General features: G+C 43.7%; 1 protein-coding gene across 1 annotated transcript; it reads left to right on the plus strand.

Moving 5' to 3' along the window:
* Positions 1-1,434: 1,434 nt before the first annotated feature.
* LOC306913700 (C-C chemokine receptor type 8-like) lies at positions 1,435-2,454 on the plus strand (the record flags this gene model as incomplete). The annotated part of the gene is made up of 1 exon (XM_079490517.1): positions 1,435-2,454. One exon carries the CDS (start codon positions 1,435-1,437, stop codon positions 2,452-2,454), a length of 1,020 nt encoding a protein of 339 aa, XP_079346643.1.
* Between the last annotated feature and the right edge of the window lie 12,943 nt (positions 2,455-15,397).

The following is a 15,397-nucleotide window of genomic DNA, read 5'->3' on the forward strand; positions in this document are numbered from 1 at the left end:
GTGGTGTAAGGTCTTATATAGACTGATCAGCTGTGGTCTGACGTAATGTCTGACGTAATTAAATCACACCCGTGTGAACTTGGTGACCATAGCAACCATGCTCATTTTTTTGGTACAAACAGACAGACAGACAGACAGACAGACACGTAAACTAACAAAGCCAGTTGTAGGAGTGGTTTACACCACTCAAAAAAAACAGAGCTGGGAGTTTCTAACACGAGAGTGCCTTGTTAAGCTGCTGGAGTGTATTAATGACAGAGCAGCATTGTGTTGACCTGTGGCATGTACACACAGGAAAAAAGGAAGAGGGAAGGGGAGATATTGCATCATGTCTCATATTTCAGAAAAGGTCTACTCTGGTGCACCCGATCTACAATGAATCACCCCATTCGGGTGTCTAGATCCATGCCAGTGTTCCTAATGTTCGTGTTCCAATTTTCATGTCCATGTCTGTTTAACATTTAAATGCAATTTGCCAGCTGGCAAAAAAACTGGCATAATTTACAGATGGTGATTAATGCATGTTGTCCATAGAAATAAAGACAATGAAATTATGAAACGAGCACATTTCAAATGAATGAAATACTTTAACACAAATTCCCAAACCTTTTTACCTGACCCATGCACAACCAAGCAATTAAGTTAAGTCTGTGGGACCCAATTGAATTGGGCCAATTCATTAACATTTGTATGCCTCCTTTTTATATTATTATAAAAATAAATATATATATTATAAGTAGAACCATTAGAAGATTCTAAGAGAAAGTTCTAATAATGTTTATAGATGGTTAGTTAGAACCTTTACAGCTCCTGTACTGTTACAGTTATGTTGCTACATGTATACATATCAATAGCTGATGATGAAACACAGAGAGCGCGCCGGCATCAAGGGTAGAACAACGTATAGGTTGCACCAGGCATCAATGGGTTAAGACACATTGCCCTGAAAGGAAGTCTGTCTTTAGATTCTGCTCAAGAGTCAGACAGAGTTGCACTGAGTAACAGGCACAAGGTAAGGGATATGTCTTGATTGTTATAGAAAAAGCTAATTTGTGATTATTTTCTATTTCTTTTAATGTGGAGTAATATACGTACATTCTTGTGTTTGATCTCTAAATGTAAAATGTAAAATAATAAAATAATTCTATTCCATTTTTTACAAACCAAATACCAATGTGAGCAAAACAATATAGATATTTATGTTAATGGAGCAACCCCTTTTGTTTACATTGTCACTGATTGGGTCTCTCAGTCTGAGTATATTTTTTGCTTTACTTCTCTCAGTCTGAGTATATTTTTTGTTTTCACTTTGGATGGTTAGAAGTTATTTTTTAATTAAAAAAAATATATAAAAATATATCTGATTAGCTTGAAACTGTGTCCTATTTCAGTGTTAACATCCTATGATCCTCAAAACCTCTCAACTTGAAAAGAATGGAGAACTTCACCACAGTCCCTCTGTACACCGGCTACTACACCAACAGTTCCATAGACAATGAAGATTACTCATTAAGACTCTTCTCCGCCGTTTGCTATAGCCTCGTCTTTTGCATTAGTCTGCCCAGCAATATCTTCCTCCTGTGGGTTCTTCTTCTTCGACAAAGAGGCAAGAGGACACCGCCTGACTGTCTGCTTCTGCAGCTTGCAATCTCCGACCTCTTCTTGACCGTGACTCTGCCATTTTGGGCCTCTTACCAACTCCACGGCTGGAGCTTTGGGGACTGGGCCTGCAAGATGACCAGCGGCCTCTTCACCTTGGGGCTCGACGCTTACATGATGCTGCTCACCGCCATGACCCTGGACCGATATGTGGCTGTGGTCCACGCTGCGTCTCCGTCCGCACAGGGCCGCAGGGCGCTCTGGGTGCGTGGGGCTAGCGTCGCCATATGGCTGGTCTGTGTCGCTGTAAGCATCTGGATCGCTTATAACTGTGAGACGTTACGTAACGGTGATTCTGGTGATCTTCTATGTGAAGACGTCTCAGGTCTACAGGCCCGACTGCTGAACTACTACCTCCACATAGGCCTCTTCTGTCTCCTGCCTTTTGCCGTCGTCTTTTTCTGCTACTTCCGCATATTCATGACCGTCAGACGGTGCGCTATGACAGCAGGACAGCAGCAGGCTGTAAAACTGATTGCAGGAATAACCGTCGTGTTTTTCGTTTGCTGGGTACCGTACAACGTTGTGCTCTTTTTGGAGACCCTGGCAATACTCGACGTGGAGTCTTTGCAGACCGACGCGTTGCATTACGGGAACTACGTCACCCACACGCTGGCGTACTGCCACTGCTGCATCAACCCGCTGTTCCACGTGTTCGGAGCGGGGAAGTTCCGGAGGCATCTCCCTCTGCCGGGCGTCGCCTCGTACCGAAGAGAAGAGAGCAGCAGGCAGACTCTCAGTCCTACGACAAACAGCCAAAATCACCCTGCTGACTCCCAGCAGACCTGTGTGTAATTATTATGGTTAAATAACTGTGTGTGTGTGTGTGTGTGTGTGTGTGTGTGTGTGTGTGTGTGTGTAAAAACACCTTATATACGGTATATAATGTATGTAGCGATTGTCTTTTTTTCCTTCTTTTTTTCACTCAAATCCCATTAAATGTAATTTATTTCTTCCTAAGCCTGTCAAAGCAGCTGAATCCATTTGAGCACATGCAGGCCTGATGGTTGGTTCCATGGGGGGGGGGTCCAGAGGAGAGTGGATGGGGACACCTCAGCAGGGCCATAGTAGCAGCACTCATATCTGTCTCTCGGGGTAGATTAAGCTTGTGGCATGTGGAATGGAGATTGGTTGAACTGTGGCACAAACACACAGGACAAGAGGAAGTCACAGATATTGCTTAAAGGACCACTTCACCACTTTTCAACATCTCTTCATATAATTGGTCAATAATTTTTTTCTACTCAGTCAGTGTCTCATAGGAGGGCTGTGGGCAGTTCAGATACCCGTCCACCAGTGACATCATCGTTAGGCAGATTTTTTTTTGAACAAGATTTGTTTTAAAATATATTAAGATTTTTATTATCGTGAGACCGATGGCTTCCATTATCGCATTGCAACTTTTCAGGAAAAGAAAGCCTGCCGTTTCTATTAGCATGGATTCCCCATTGATGATGTCACTGGTGGACGGGTTTCTGAACTGCCCACAGCCCTCCTATGAGACACAGACACAAAAAATTGTGGTATTTTATCATGAACATTAGTGAGGACCAATTATAGGAAGAGGAGTTCTGTTCATTTTATTTCTATGTTTTTTGATGACGTCATTCCAAGGGCTTGGTCAAGGCCAAGGTTGGCCAGGTTACTTAATGAGACCTGATTGAATACTCTGTTGTTGTCCTGATGTGAAGGCGAACAGTTTTTTGACTGTGAGACACAGGCTGTTGATTGATATGGTTTTTACATCCTTTTTTGCTTTATTTAATACAGTGAATAAATATAAATCTTGAACTTTAAGTCAACGCTTGGACATCAGTCTTTTTATCACACGTCATGACTAGACCCTCGGCATCGGGCAACCAGTAGCCCAAAGTTTAGGACTTTGACGCTACATTTTAGTCAAAAAACTGCCTCTGTTCCACGCCACGCCAATTGGGAGGCAAGTGGAACCAACGGGGGTCGTTTATTGTTTATTGTTTATTACGGATCCCCAGTAGTCCTCACTACAGTGAAGACTACTCTTCCTGGGGTCCAAACACTCATACAATCAATTTAAAACATAATACAATGTATTTTTTTCATTACATAGTTAAAAACAAAACAAAACAAAAATAATTGAAGCTTTCAGTCTTCATGCATTCTAGAAAATATATTACATTACAACAAATGTATACAACAATTTTACAAACTTAACATTGTATATCCTATTAATTGAAATCAAACACTCACCAATCTAACTAAACATTATTTATTTCCTAATCACTGCTGCCTTCAATTTCTTTTTAAAGCTTGATTTATTCTCTATATTAATAATATGAGGCGGGAGCTCATTCCAATGGGCTCCTGCTCTATACATTGCTGTTCTCTTAAGTGCATTTGTTCTAGGTATCAAAGGTGGAGTAAAGTGACGACCAACAGCCTGGTGGCATAGCTATGTCTAGTATTGGTGGGTTGTATCTGTAGAAACAACTGTGTAGGTTTACCAGAATGATATATATTAAACAGAAATGTCACAAGGCTACAAGCCAACCTTTGATCCACTCTCATCCATGACAGGGCAGCATGCATCCACTCAACACTAGTTCTCCCAGAACAGTGCAGAGCGAGGCGTGCTGCCCTGTTCTGAGTGAGCTGAAGTTTTTCCAAATCCTTTTTTGAAGCACTAGACCAAATTGTTGGGCAGTAATCAAGACTGGACAAAACTAGTGATTGTAATACAAGTTTAACAGTTGAACTAGTCAACAGATGTGCTCCTCTTCTTATCATTGAAATGTTTCTACTCATTTTAGATACCATTTTACTAATTTGCATCGACCACGAAAGAGTTTCATCAATAATCACGCCCAACAACTTGGCCTCTTTAACCTGTTCAATAGCAGTACCTTGTAAAACCAGACTCAGTTCAGGATTAGATCTCAGCATATGTCTAGAACCCAGCATAATACTCTTTGTTTTTAAAACATTCAGTTTTAGCCTATTTTCAATGACCCTCGTTTGGAAGGAGAACACGCACGGACGGGCCGCATCATAGGGCCGAAGCGTGTGTTGTTGCAACGGCGGAGCCGCGGAGGTGGACGGGACCGGGGACGGATCATCGCACGGCGGCGGACACGGCTGCACGAATCATCTCAATATAAACAGCCTTTATTCCAAACTGGCCGAAATTAGAGAATTATTCCTTACCGGCAAGGCAAACATTTTGTGTTTTTCTGAGACCAAACTAGATGAATCCATCAGGGACGCTGAGATTGAAATTGAGAACTACTCAGTAGTCAGAAATGATAGAAACCGTAATGGGGGTGGTGTTTGCATGTATATCCACAAAGATACTGAATTCATTACCCGTACTGACTTACAGCATGTTGAAATTGAAACTGTGTGGATTGAATTAATTTTCAAAAAGGCTAAATCGGTATTAGTGGGCACCGTCTACAGACCGCCTGACCAACATGGATTCTATGATATACTTGAGGGGTGCTTAGCTGGGGAGGAATGTGTAGAGAAAATCCTGATTGGCGACTACAATACAGAAATGCAACGTAAGGAAGCACCTGTGTTTAAGTCATTCAGTAAGTTATGTGATCTACATAGTGTCAGTCAGCTAATTACCCAACCCACAAGAGTGTGTGATTCTACTCAAACTGTCATTGATCTCATTCTGTCCTCAGACAAATCCAGAATCTCCAAGAAAAGGGTTATTGTATGTGGGCTTAGTGATCATTTTATGATATTCTGTACCCGCAAAATACAAAAACTTAAGACCGGCTGCCACAAAACAGTCATATCAAGGGACCTCAAAACCTACTCTAGTGAGGTCTTTAACCAAGAATTGGAGAGTCTGGATTGGTCCGATGAGCTTAAAAGCACACTTGTCGAAGAAGCTTGGCTTGGCTTCAAAACCAAATTTACATCAGTACTGAACAACATGGCTCCTTTGAGAACCACCAGGGGCAAAACCCGCTCGGAACCATGGATGAATTCGGACATACTGACTGCAATGAAAGCCAGAGACAAAAAATGCTCTGAATTTCTAAAATGCAAGTCAAAGCTAGCCAAGCGCTTCAACAGTAATCGCCAAGCTCAGTTGGACAACCTAAATACCCAACGAACCAAGCTAAGAAACAGTGTAACTGCCATGACCAAATCAGCTAAAAGTAACTTCATCAATGATAAAGCACAGGAAAACAAAAACAATCCTCGTGAGCTCTGGAAGCTACTAAACAATCAACTAGGCTGCGGTCAGAAACTAAAAACCAGGTTTTCAAACATAAACATCAAATCGGACGACACTCTCATCACTGACAAGCTTGAGGTGGCCAACTACTTGAATATCTTCTTTACAAACATAGCAACAACTCTGGTTAACAAACTGCCCTCCCACTCTGGGCTCTTTGGTGTAGAGCACATTACAACCTTCTACAGAAACCTAGGTGTTTGTAAAGACGATTTTAAACTAGTCTATGAACAGGTTGAAAAGTATCTTGCCACTAATAAATTAATGTACGAGTTCCAATCTGGCTTCAGAACGTCCCACTCCACTGACACATGCCTTCTCTATTTGAGTGACCACATCAAACATGAGGTGGATGCTGGCAAATACTGCGGCATGGTCATGCTGGACCTCCAAAAGGTTTTTGACACCGTGAACCACTCCATACTGGTTAACAAGCTAAAAGCAATTGGTTTCGATAGCACATCAGTGAGCTGGATGCAATCCTACCTGGAGGGGAGAGAACAGATGGTGGAGGTGAATGGAACACTGTCCCCCCCCCCCTCCCAGTGAGCTGTGGCGTTCCACAAGGGAGCATACTAGGGACTTTACTGTTCCTAATATATGTTAACGACATGACTTCAGCTTGTGACTGCAACTTGTTCCTGTTCGCAGATGACTCGGCACTGCTAGTCTCGGACAGGAACAAACTGCAGGTTGAAAAGGCCCTCAGCTCGGAACTCGGTAGAATCTGCACCTGGCTCGCTGATAACAAACTATCTTTACACCTGGGAAAAACTGAATCCATTCTCTTTGGCTCTAATAGTAATCTCAGCAAGGCAAATGGCTTCTTGGTTAGAGTTGGTGACAATGTTATCACACGTAAAGATGAAATTACCTACCTAGGTTCCATCCTGGAGGCTAATCTTTCCGGTGATAAAATGGCCACCAACGTAATCAAAAAGGTCAACCATAGAACAAGATTCCTTTACAGGATCTCCTCACTGGTCGACAAAAAACACCTTGAAGACCTTAACAGGAGCCCTTGTACAGGGTTTATTTGACTATGCATGCACCTCCTGGTACCACAGCACCTCAAAGGCCCTTAAAACCAGGCTCCAGACTTCCCAAAACAAACTGGTCAGGCTCCTACTTGACCTCGCCCCCCGAACCCACCTCACCCCTGCCCACTTCGACAGGCTGGAATGGCTTAGGGTCGACGACAGAGTACAGCATCTTGCAATGGGTCTGGTCCACAAGATTCGATACACCACCAAGATACCCATGTACCTGTCTAGATACTTCCTTAATGTTAACGAAGTCCACACCCACAACACCAGAGGGAGTGCAACGAACCATGTACAACCCAGATTCGGCACAAACAAGGGACTAAATTATTTTCGCTCCTATGCCACCAAAATGTGGAACACCCTACCAACAGTCATTAAGACATGCGAATCCCTTGACTCCTTCAAAACCGCTCTCAAAGGGCACCTACGGACGGCTGCAATTCGAAACTGGCCCCTGTAAAATCGGAATCCCTCAAACACGGACGCAAGGACAACACAAGAGACGGTCGCGGCCACACAGCCAACTCAAGGTATGGCCACTGAGCCGACTTGGGGACCCAACGCAAGGACAACACAAGAGACGGTCACGGCCACACAGCCAACTCAAGGTACGGCCACTGAGCCGACTTGGGGACCCAACGCAGCTCCTCCAAGGAAAACAAACAAATGAACGGAGCTGAACGTGAATCCCCCCCACCGCCCACCCCTTTTTTTCCCTCACTGTATATGTTTCTTTTCCCTTTTTACCTCCTTTATGATGAATTCCTGTTCTGTCCTTTGTCTATATAGAAGTGTCTATTTGTACGTCTCTAAATGTTTTTGATGAATTGAACATTGTGGACCCTATTGGAAACAAGTGTAATGCTTAATTGGGTCGTCCACTCACAGTTAACAGCCTTTGTATTGAGTTTGTGCTTGAAATGTACTGTAATTCTGCAAACTGTTAATACATTTTTCAATCAATCAATCAAACTACCGGGCCGCCGCAGCTGACAGCAGCAGATTGGGACCGGACCGTCATCATACAGCGATCGGCGATAAACTCTTGGCTCATCAACGCCGCCGCGGAGCGCACCCGGCGTTCAGTGTGTGCATGGTAGGCTAAAGGCTTTAGCAGCGCAACGCCGACATTAAAACAATGGCCATTGTTAGGAAAGGTGTGCACACAAATAAGTGAAATAACAAACCCAATGCATTGGTAAAGGAGCGCCACTTTGCGCGCGGCTTATTATTGTTTGAAGTTGAACGACAAGTACTTTATTGCGTTGAACACGGTCTAAGGAACTTGACATTTGTTTATTTATTTTTTATTATGGATCAAAAGGAGGTGCCAGCTGGCGCTGGTGAGTCTGTGGTTGAACTTGAGTCTGGTGGGGCTTTGGGAAAACGTGTGGTCAAATTGACACCCAAAGCGTTGGATGAAAAAATCGACAGTTTGCAGAAGGAGAGAAAGGTTAAACTGAGCAAACTGTTAAAACTGAAGGAAGTGGTTTCTGCCTTGGTGAATGATGAGACACGTGCAAATGAAGCAGAATGTGCATTTCACAATTTCAAGGGTTTATATGATGAAACAAAAAAGGTTCACAATACTTTGTTGGGTCTTGTGCCGGCTGATGAAGCCAAAAAACATGAAACATGGTACAATGCAAAAATGCTCACTTTTGATGGGTTTATTGATGAAATGAAAAGGTGGAGTTATGTTCAAAGTTGCTCTGAGGATGATGATGATGTGATTTTTGAAAGTGAGAGTTTTGTTGCCCCCGGTGATGAAAAGGGTGATGAAATTAATGCTGGAATTGAGGGTTCTGTTGCCGCCGATGACAATAATGATGATGTCGAGCCTCATGACAGCATTTCTAATGTTTCATCTCATGTGTCAACTGCTCATTCAAACCATAATAAAAGCACTGCTTCAAAGACAAGCAAAAGGTCCTCTACTTCTTCAGCACGCATTAAAGCAGAGGCGGACAAGGCCGCACTCATGGCTCATTAAAAGAGGTACATGCCTTGGAGAAGCAGGCTGAGGCCCTAAGGAGGAAAAAGGAACAAGTGGAGCTGGATGCTCAAATAGCAGCCTCTGCTAAAATATCTGTCCTACAAGAGGCCGGCAGCAGTGTCACTGGCAGGAGAGCTGATGGCATGGAGTCCTATTTTAGGCAAGGCACTAGACCTAAAATCCAGCCTCTTGGCCTACAGCAGTTCTCCTCTCAACAGCGTCAGTCAATGCAAAACCCAGTCACGTCTGAGCATCACCAATCTAAAGACACAGCTCACCGGAATCATTTCAACCCTCAGCAAAACAAGCAAAGTAAACAACCAGCTCACTAGACTTCCGCTCTCACCATGGCAAGACGTATTTTCTCTCGCTCCTGCGCGTCTGACTCAAAGTCACGTTTTTTTCCACATTTTCTCTTTCTCCTCCTATGGTGTACGGATTCCTATCTTAATATACCAAGGGGATTACATCGAGGTGAAATGGAGAAAAACAAAACCGTAAAAGAGGATTTTCAACCGGATTCTCACAGCGACTTTTACCTGGTCAGTGACGAAATCAACGGGAACAATGGAAAGCGGCCTGGATACGGCTTAGGAGCTATTCAATCCCTACTAGCCCAAAGAAACAAGCTCCAGATTAGCAAAGGGAAGAGATCTTTCTTTCTCATTATTTTGTTACTGTCTGGCGACATCGAAAGTAACCCTGGTCCCGTGAACACACGACAAATGGCAAGACTGCTCCGGAGTGGACAAGTAACCGGGGAGAACAAAGGAATCACCGTCGACACAACACCAATGTCGACCAGCCAGGCGACGACCAACAACAACAACACCGCTGGCATCCTTCCTCACCACCAGCCAACCTGCACACCCATGCTGAATATACACGCTGACGTCCCGATTGTGGATACTATATTCGCAAGAGCCGAGCGCGTCCCAGACAACAGCAGGATGCGGAGGAGTGATCTATCATCGGCGGCAGTCGAGGCACAAGACACGGACAACACCACCATCTACAGGCGTGAAGAATCTCCACATCCAACCACGGGGGACAACGCGGCTGTAGACGGACCAAATCGACCACACCGTGATACTTTACCTGCTATTTCTCCAGTCGACACCATGGCTCAATCAACCCCACCAGAGCCCTCAACAGACCTGGACGAGGGACCCCATCCCCCACTCCCGCCACCCCACGACGACCCCCACGCACCCCCCACCCTCCCCCCACGGCAACCCGCGGCTTCTACAGACATCAACAATGGCCCTCCGCTCCCCTACTTCACCACGGAGGAAATAAGCACCATAGTCAGAGCCAACGGACTTCATATCTTTCACCTGAACGTCAACAGCCTTGGACCCAAAATGGCTGAAATCAGGCATATGTTTCAATGCGGTAAGGCGAACATCATTAGCTTCTCTGAAACTAAACTTGATGAGTCAACCAAAGACCCAGAAGTTGAAATAGAGAACTATTCTTTGATCAGAAACGACAGAAACAGGCATGGTGGTGGCGTGTGTATGTATATTCACAAAGACACTGAATATGTTACTCGTACTGACTTACAGCATGATGAAATTGAAACTGTGTGGGTTGAATTAATTTTCAAAAAGGCTAAATCAGTATTAGTGGGCACCGTCTACAGACCGCCTGACCAACATGGGTTCTATGATATACTTGAGGGGTGCTTAGCTGAGGAGGAATGTGTAGAGAAAATCCTGATTGGCGACTACAATACAGACATGCAACGTAAGGAAGCACCTGTGTTTAAGTCATTCAGTAAGTTCTGTGATCTACATAGTGTCAGTCAGCTAATTACCCAACCCACTAGAGTGTGTGATTCTACTCAAACTGTCATTGATCTCATTCTGTCCTCGGACAAATCCAGAATCTCCAAGAAAGGGGTTATTGTATGTGGGCTTAGTGATCATTTTATGATATTCTGTACCCGCAAAATACAAAAACTTAAGACCGGCTGCCACAAAACAGTCATATCAAGGGACCTCAAAACCTACTCTAGTGAGGTTTTTAACCAAGTATTGGAGAGTCTGGATTGGTCCGATGAGCTTAAAAGCACACTTGTCGAAGAAGCTTGGCTTGGCTTCAAAACCAAATTTACATCAGTACTGAACAACATGGCTCCTTTGAGAACCACCAGGGGCAAAACCCGCTCGGAACCATGGATGAATTCGGACATACTGGCTGCAATGAAAGCCAGAGACAAAAAATGCTCTGAATTTCTAAAATGCAAGTCAAAGCTAGCCAAGCGCTTCGACAGTGTTCGCCAAGCTCGTTTGAACAACCTAAATACACAACGAATCAAGCTACGAAACAGTGTAACTGCCATGACCAAATCAGCTAAAAGTAACTTCATTAATGATAAAGCTCAGGAAAACAAAAACAATCCTCATGAGCTCTGGAAGCTACTAAACAATCAACTAAGCTATGGTCAGAAACTAAAAACCAGATTTTCGAACATAAACATCAAATCGGACAACACTCTCATCACTGACAACCTTGATGTGGCCAACTACTTGAATATCTTCTTTACAAACATAGCAACAACTCTGGTTAACAAACTGCCCTCCCACTCTGGACTCTTTGGTGTAGAGCACATTACAACCTTCTACAGAAACCTAGGTGTTTGTAAAGACGATTTTAAACTAGTTATGGTAACAACTGATGAGGTAATTAAGAAACTGAGTGCCCTCCAACCCCACAAGGCCACAGGCCATGACAACATTCCCTCCAAATTTCTCAGAGACTCAGCCATCTCTATAGCTCCAATCATCACCCACATAGTAAACCTCTCCATCAAACAGGGACAGGTCCCCCAAGATTTCAAACTGGCCAAAGTAACCCCCTTGCACAAGAAAGGGAGTAAATTAGACCCCGGCAACTACCGCCCTATTTCTATTCTTAGTTCCATCTCGAAAGTGATGGAAAAAATAGTCTATGAACAGGTTGAAAAGTATCTTGCCACTAATAAATTATTGTACGAGTTCCAATCTGGTTTCAGAACATCCCACTCCACTGACACATGCCTTCTCTATTTGAGCGACCACATCAAACAAGAGGTGGACGCTGGCAAATACTGCGGCATGGTCATGCTGGACCTCCAAAAGGCTTTTGACACCGTGAACCACTCCATACTGGTTAACAAGCTAAAAGCAATTGGTTTCGATAGCACATCAGTGAGCTGGATGCAATCCTACCTGGAGGGGAGAGAACAGATGGTGGAAGTGAACGGAACACTGTCCCCCCCCCCTCCCAGTGAGCTGTGGCGTTCCACAAGGAAGCATACTAGGGCCTCTACTGTTCCTAATATATGTAAACGACATGACTTCAGCTTGTGACTGCAACTTGTTCCTGTTCGCAGATGACTCAGCACTGCTGGTCTCGGACAGGGACAAACTGCAGGTTGAAAATGCCCTCAGCTCTGAACTCGGTAGAATCTGCACCTGGCTCGCTGATAACAAACTATCTTTACACCTGGGAAAAACTGAATCCATTCTCTTTGGCTCTATTAGTAATCTCAGCAAGGCAAATGGCTTCTTGGTTAGAGTGGGTGACAATGTTATCACACGTAAAGATGAAATTACCTACCTAGGTTCCATCCTGGAGGCTAATCTTTCCGGTGATAAAATGGCCACCAACGTAATCAAAAAAGTCAACCATAGAACAAGATTCCTCTACAGGATCTCCTCACTGGTCAACAAAAACACCTTGAAGACCTTAACAGGAGCCCTTGTACAGGGTTTCTTTGACTATGCATGCACCTCCTGGTACCACAGCACCTCAAAGGCCCTTAAAACCAGGCTCCAGACTTCCCAAAACAAACTGGTCAGGCTCCTACTTGATCTAGCCCCCCGAACCCACCTCACCCCTGCCCACTTCGACAGGCTGGAATGGCTTAGGGTCGACGACAGAGTACAGCATCTTGCAATGGGTCTGGTCCACAAGATTCGATACACCACCAAGATACCCATGTACCTGTCTAGATACTTCCTTAATGTTAACGAAGTCCACACCCACAACACCAGAGGGAGTGCAACGAACCATGTACAACCCAGATTCGGCACAAACAAGGGACTAAATTCTTTTCGCTCCTATGCCACCAAAATGTGGAACGCCCTACCAACTGTCATTAAGACATGCAAATCCCTTGACTCCTTCAAAACCGCTCTCAAAGGGCACCTACGGATGGCTGCAATTCGAAACTGGCCCCCGTAAAATCTGAATCCCCCCCCCGCCCCCCCTTTTTTCCCCCTCACTGTATATATTTATTTTCCCTTTTTACCTCCTTTATGATGAATTCCTGTTCTGTCTATAGAAGTGTCTATTTGTACGTCTCTAAATGTTTTGATGATTTGAACATGGTGGACCCTATTGGAAACAAGTGTAATGCTTAATTGGGTCGTCCACTCACAGTTAACAGCCTTTGTATTGAGTTTGTGCTTGAAATGTACTGTAATTCTGCAAACTGTTAATAAATTCTTCAATCAATCAATCAATCAAACCTCAACATTGGATCCTGCAAAAATGCAAACAAGGCAAAAATTACCCCAACCAGCTCTACCATCTCAACCCAATAACCAACCATCAGATCTGTACAATATACTACAAAGGCAAAATGAAATAACAACACTCCTTGTACAAACACAAACTTCTCAGTTTCTACCTCACAGAGAAATTCCACATTTTGATGGTGACCCATTACAGTTTCAGTCATTCATAAAGGCATTTCAGCATTGTGTGGAGGCAAAAACAAATGATTTTGGTGACTGTTTATATTACCATGAATTGCTCCCACTGCAACAAGAGACATCCCAGTGTTCTACATATGGAGAGACAGGAAATGGGGAGTTTTGGAGCTACCAATGAGCAGCAAACAATAAAATCTGAGAATTGCATTATAACTACTTGTGGCCATACAGGGGCTGGCAACAGTAACGGCATTCTTCCCATCTTGCCTGTACAAGTGAGATGCTCAGAGGGCAGCAAGGTCATCCAGACCTATGCTTTTCTGGATCCAGGAAGCACCGGTACTTTCTGTTCAGAACACCTGGTGAACAAACTGAACACAGAAGGCCAAAGAACCAAAGTCATGTGATCAAGACAGGTTTGTTTGATTTCTCATAATCCACCCTCATTGGCTACGATTGGCTTCTAAACTTTTCAGGAGTAGCCTGCTTTGTACCCGTTTTGTACAAATCGCCACAACTACTCAACGCAGCGTCCAATTGTGGTGAAACTGTGCATGCATATTCCCACTAGGCTTTGAAAGAAATGCCACTTGACAGTTTTCAAATCAGCCTCATGGTGGCGCTACAACAGGCCGCGTCGCGTCACACACACACACACACACACACACACACACACACACACACACACACACACACACACACACACACACACACACACACACACACACACACACACACACACACACACACACACACACACACACACACACACACACACACACACACACACACACACACACACACACACACACACACACACACACTGCTCCTAAACATTTTGCCAAACATCACACACACACTCCTGTCCTCCTGGTGGAGACCTGTGCCCAGAAGGGCACTTTTTCTAGTTTGCATATCAATCTGAATGTTCCAATGTACGTGTTCCAATTTCCCGGTGTTCACGCTTGTCTTTAGATTTTGCCAGCTGGCTAACACTGGCACATTTACAGACATGTTGACTAATGCATGACATCATCCTCGTGCATAAATAAAATGAATTCAATAAATTATGAAACAAGCACATTTGAATCATTATTATTTTTATGAGGCCTATATTTTAATATTCTGATATTTTATTCAATGCCAGAATCATTAAGGAGAATACCACTCATTTTCAACATTTTACTGTCATTAATATACCTTTGAGCTGTTGTGTGGAAATAATAAAAAAGTCCCCCCCATTCTGTGTTTCCTAGAACTGTAGGTCTGAAGAAAATCATTCAGAAACTAAAAATAAAATTCGCACATCACTTTAGTGGAGGTGCTGGGTTCAAAAATGAAAAAGAGTGTTCCTAATGTTCGTGTTCCAGAGAAGGGAACCCGCTCATCTGCTCCAAAAGTGTATTTATTGACGACATTTCGAGCCAATTAAGGCTCTTCCTCAGTTTGACCAGATGAAGAGCCTTGGCTCCAAACATCGTCAATAAATAAACTTTTGGAGCAGATGAGTGTGCGGGTTCCCTTCTTTTTCAAAATCATTAACATTGTGAATCACATATTAATGACATAGTAAAATTTTGAAAATGAGTGGTATTCCCCTCTAAGATAAAGCTTTCAATAATGAACCTTTAATTAAGGTGGTTTAGTTAAATGTTTTACATCTGTTCAGGATTGCAGGGCTTAGAGACTCTCAGCCTTTTTTCAAGAAATGCCAAGAAATATTTCAAGCTGATTCAAAGGTTTTATATTGCTAGTG

This window comes from Electrona antarctica (genome assembly GCF_951216825.1).
Source record: "Electrona antarctica genome assembly, chromosome: 1".
In the NCBI taxonomy this organism is placed as follows: domain Eukaryota; kingdom Metazoa; phylum Chordata; class Actinopteri; order Myctophiformes; family Myctophidae; genus Electrona; species Electrona antarctica.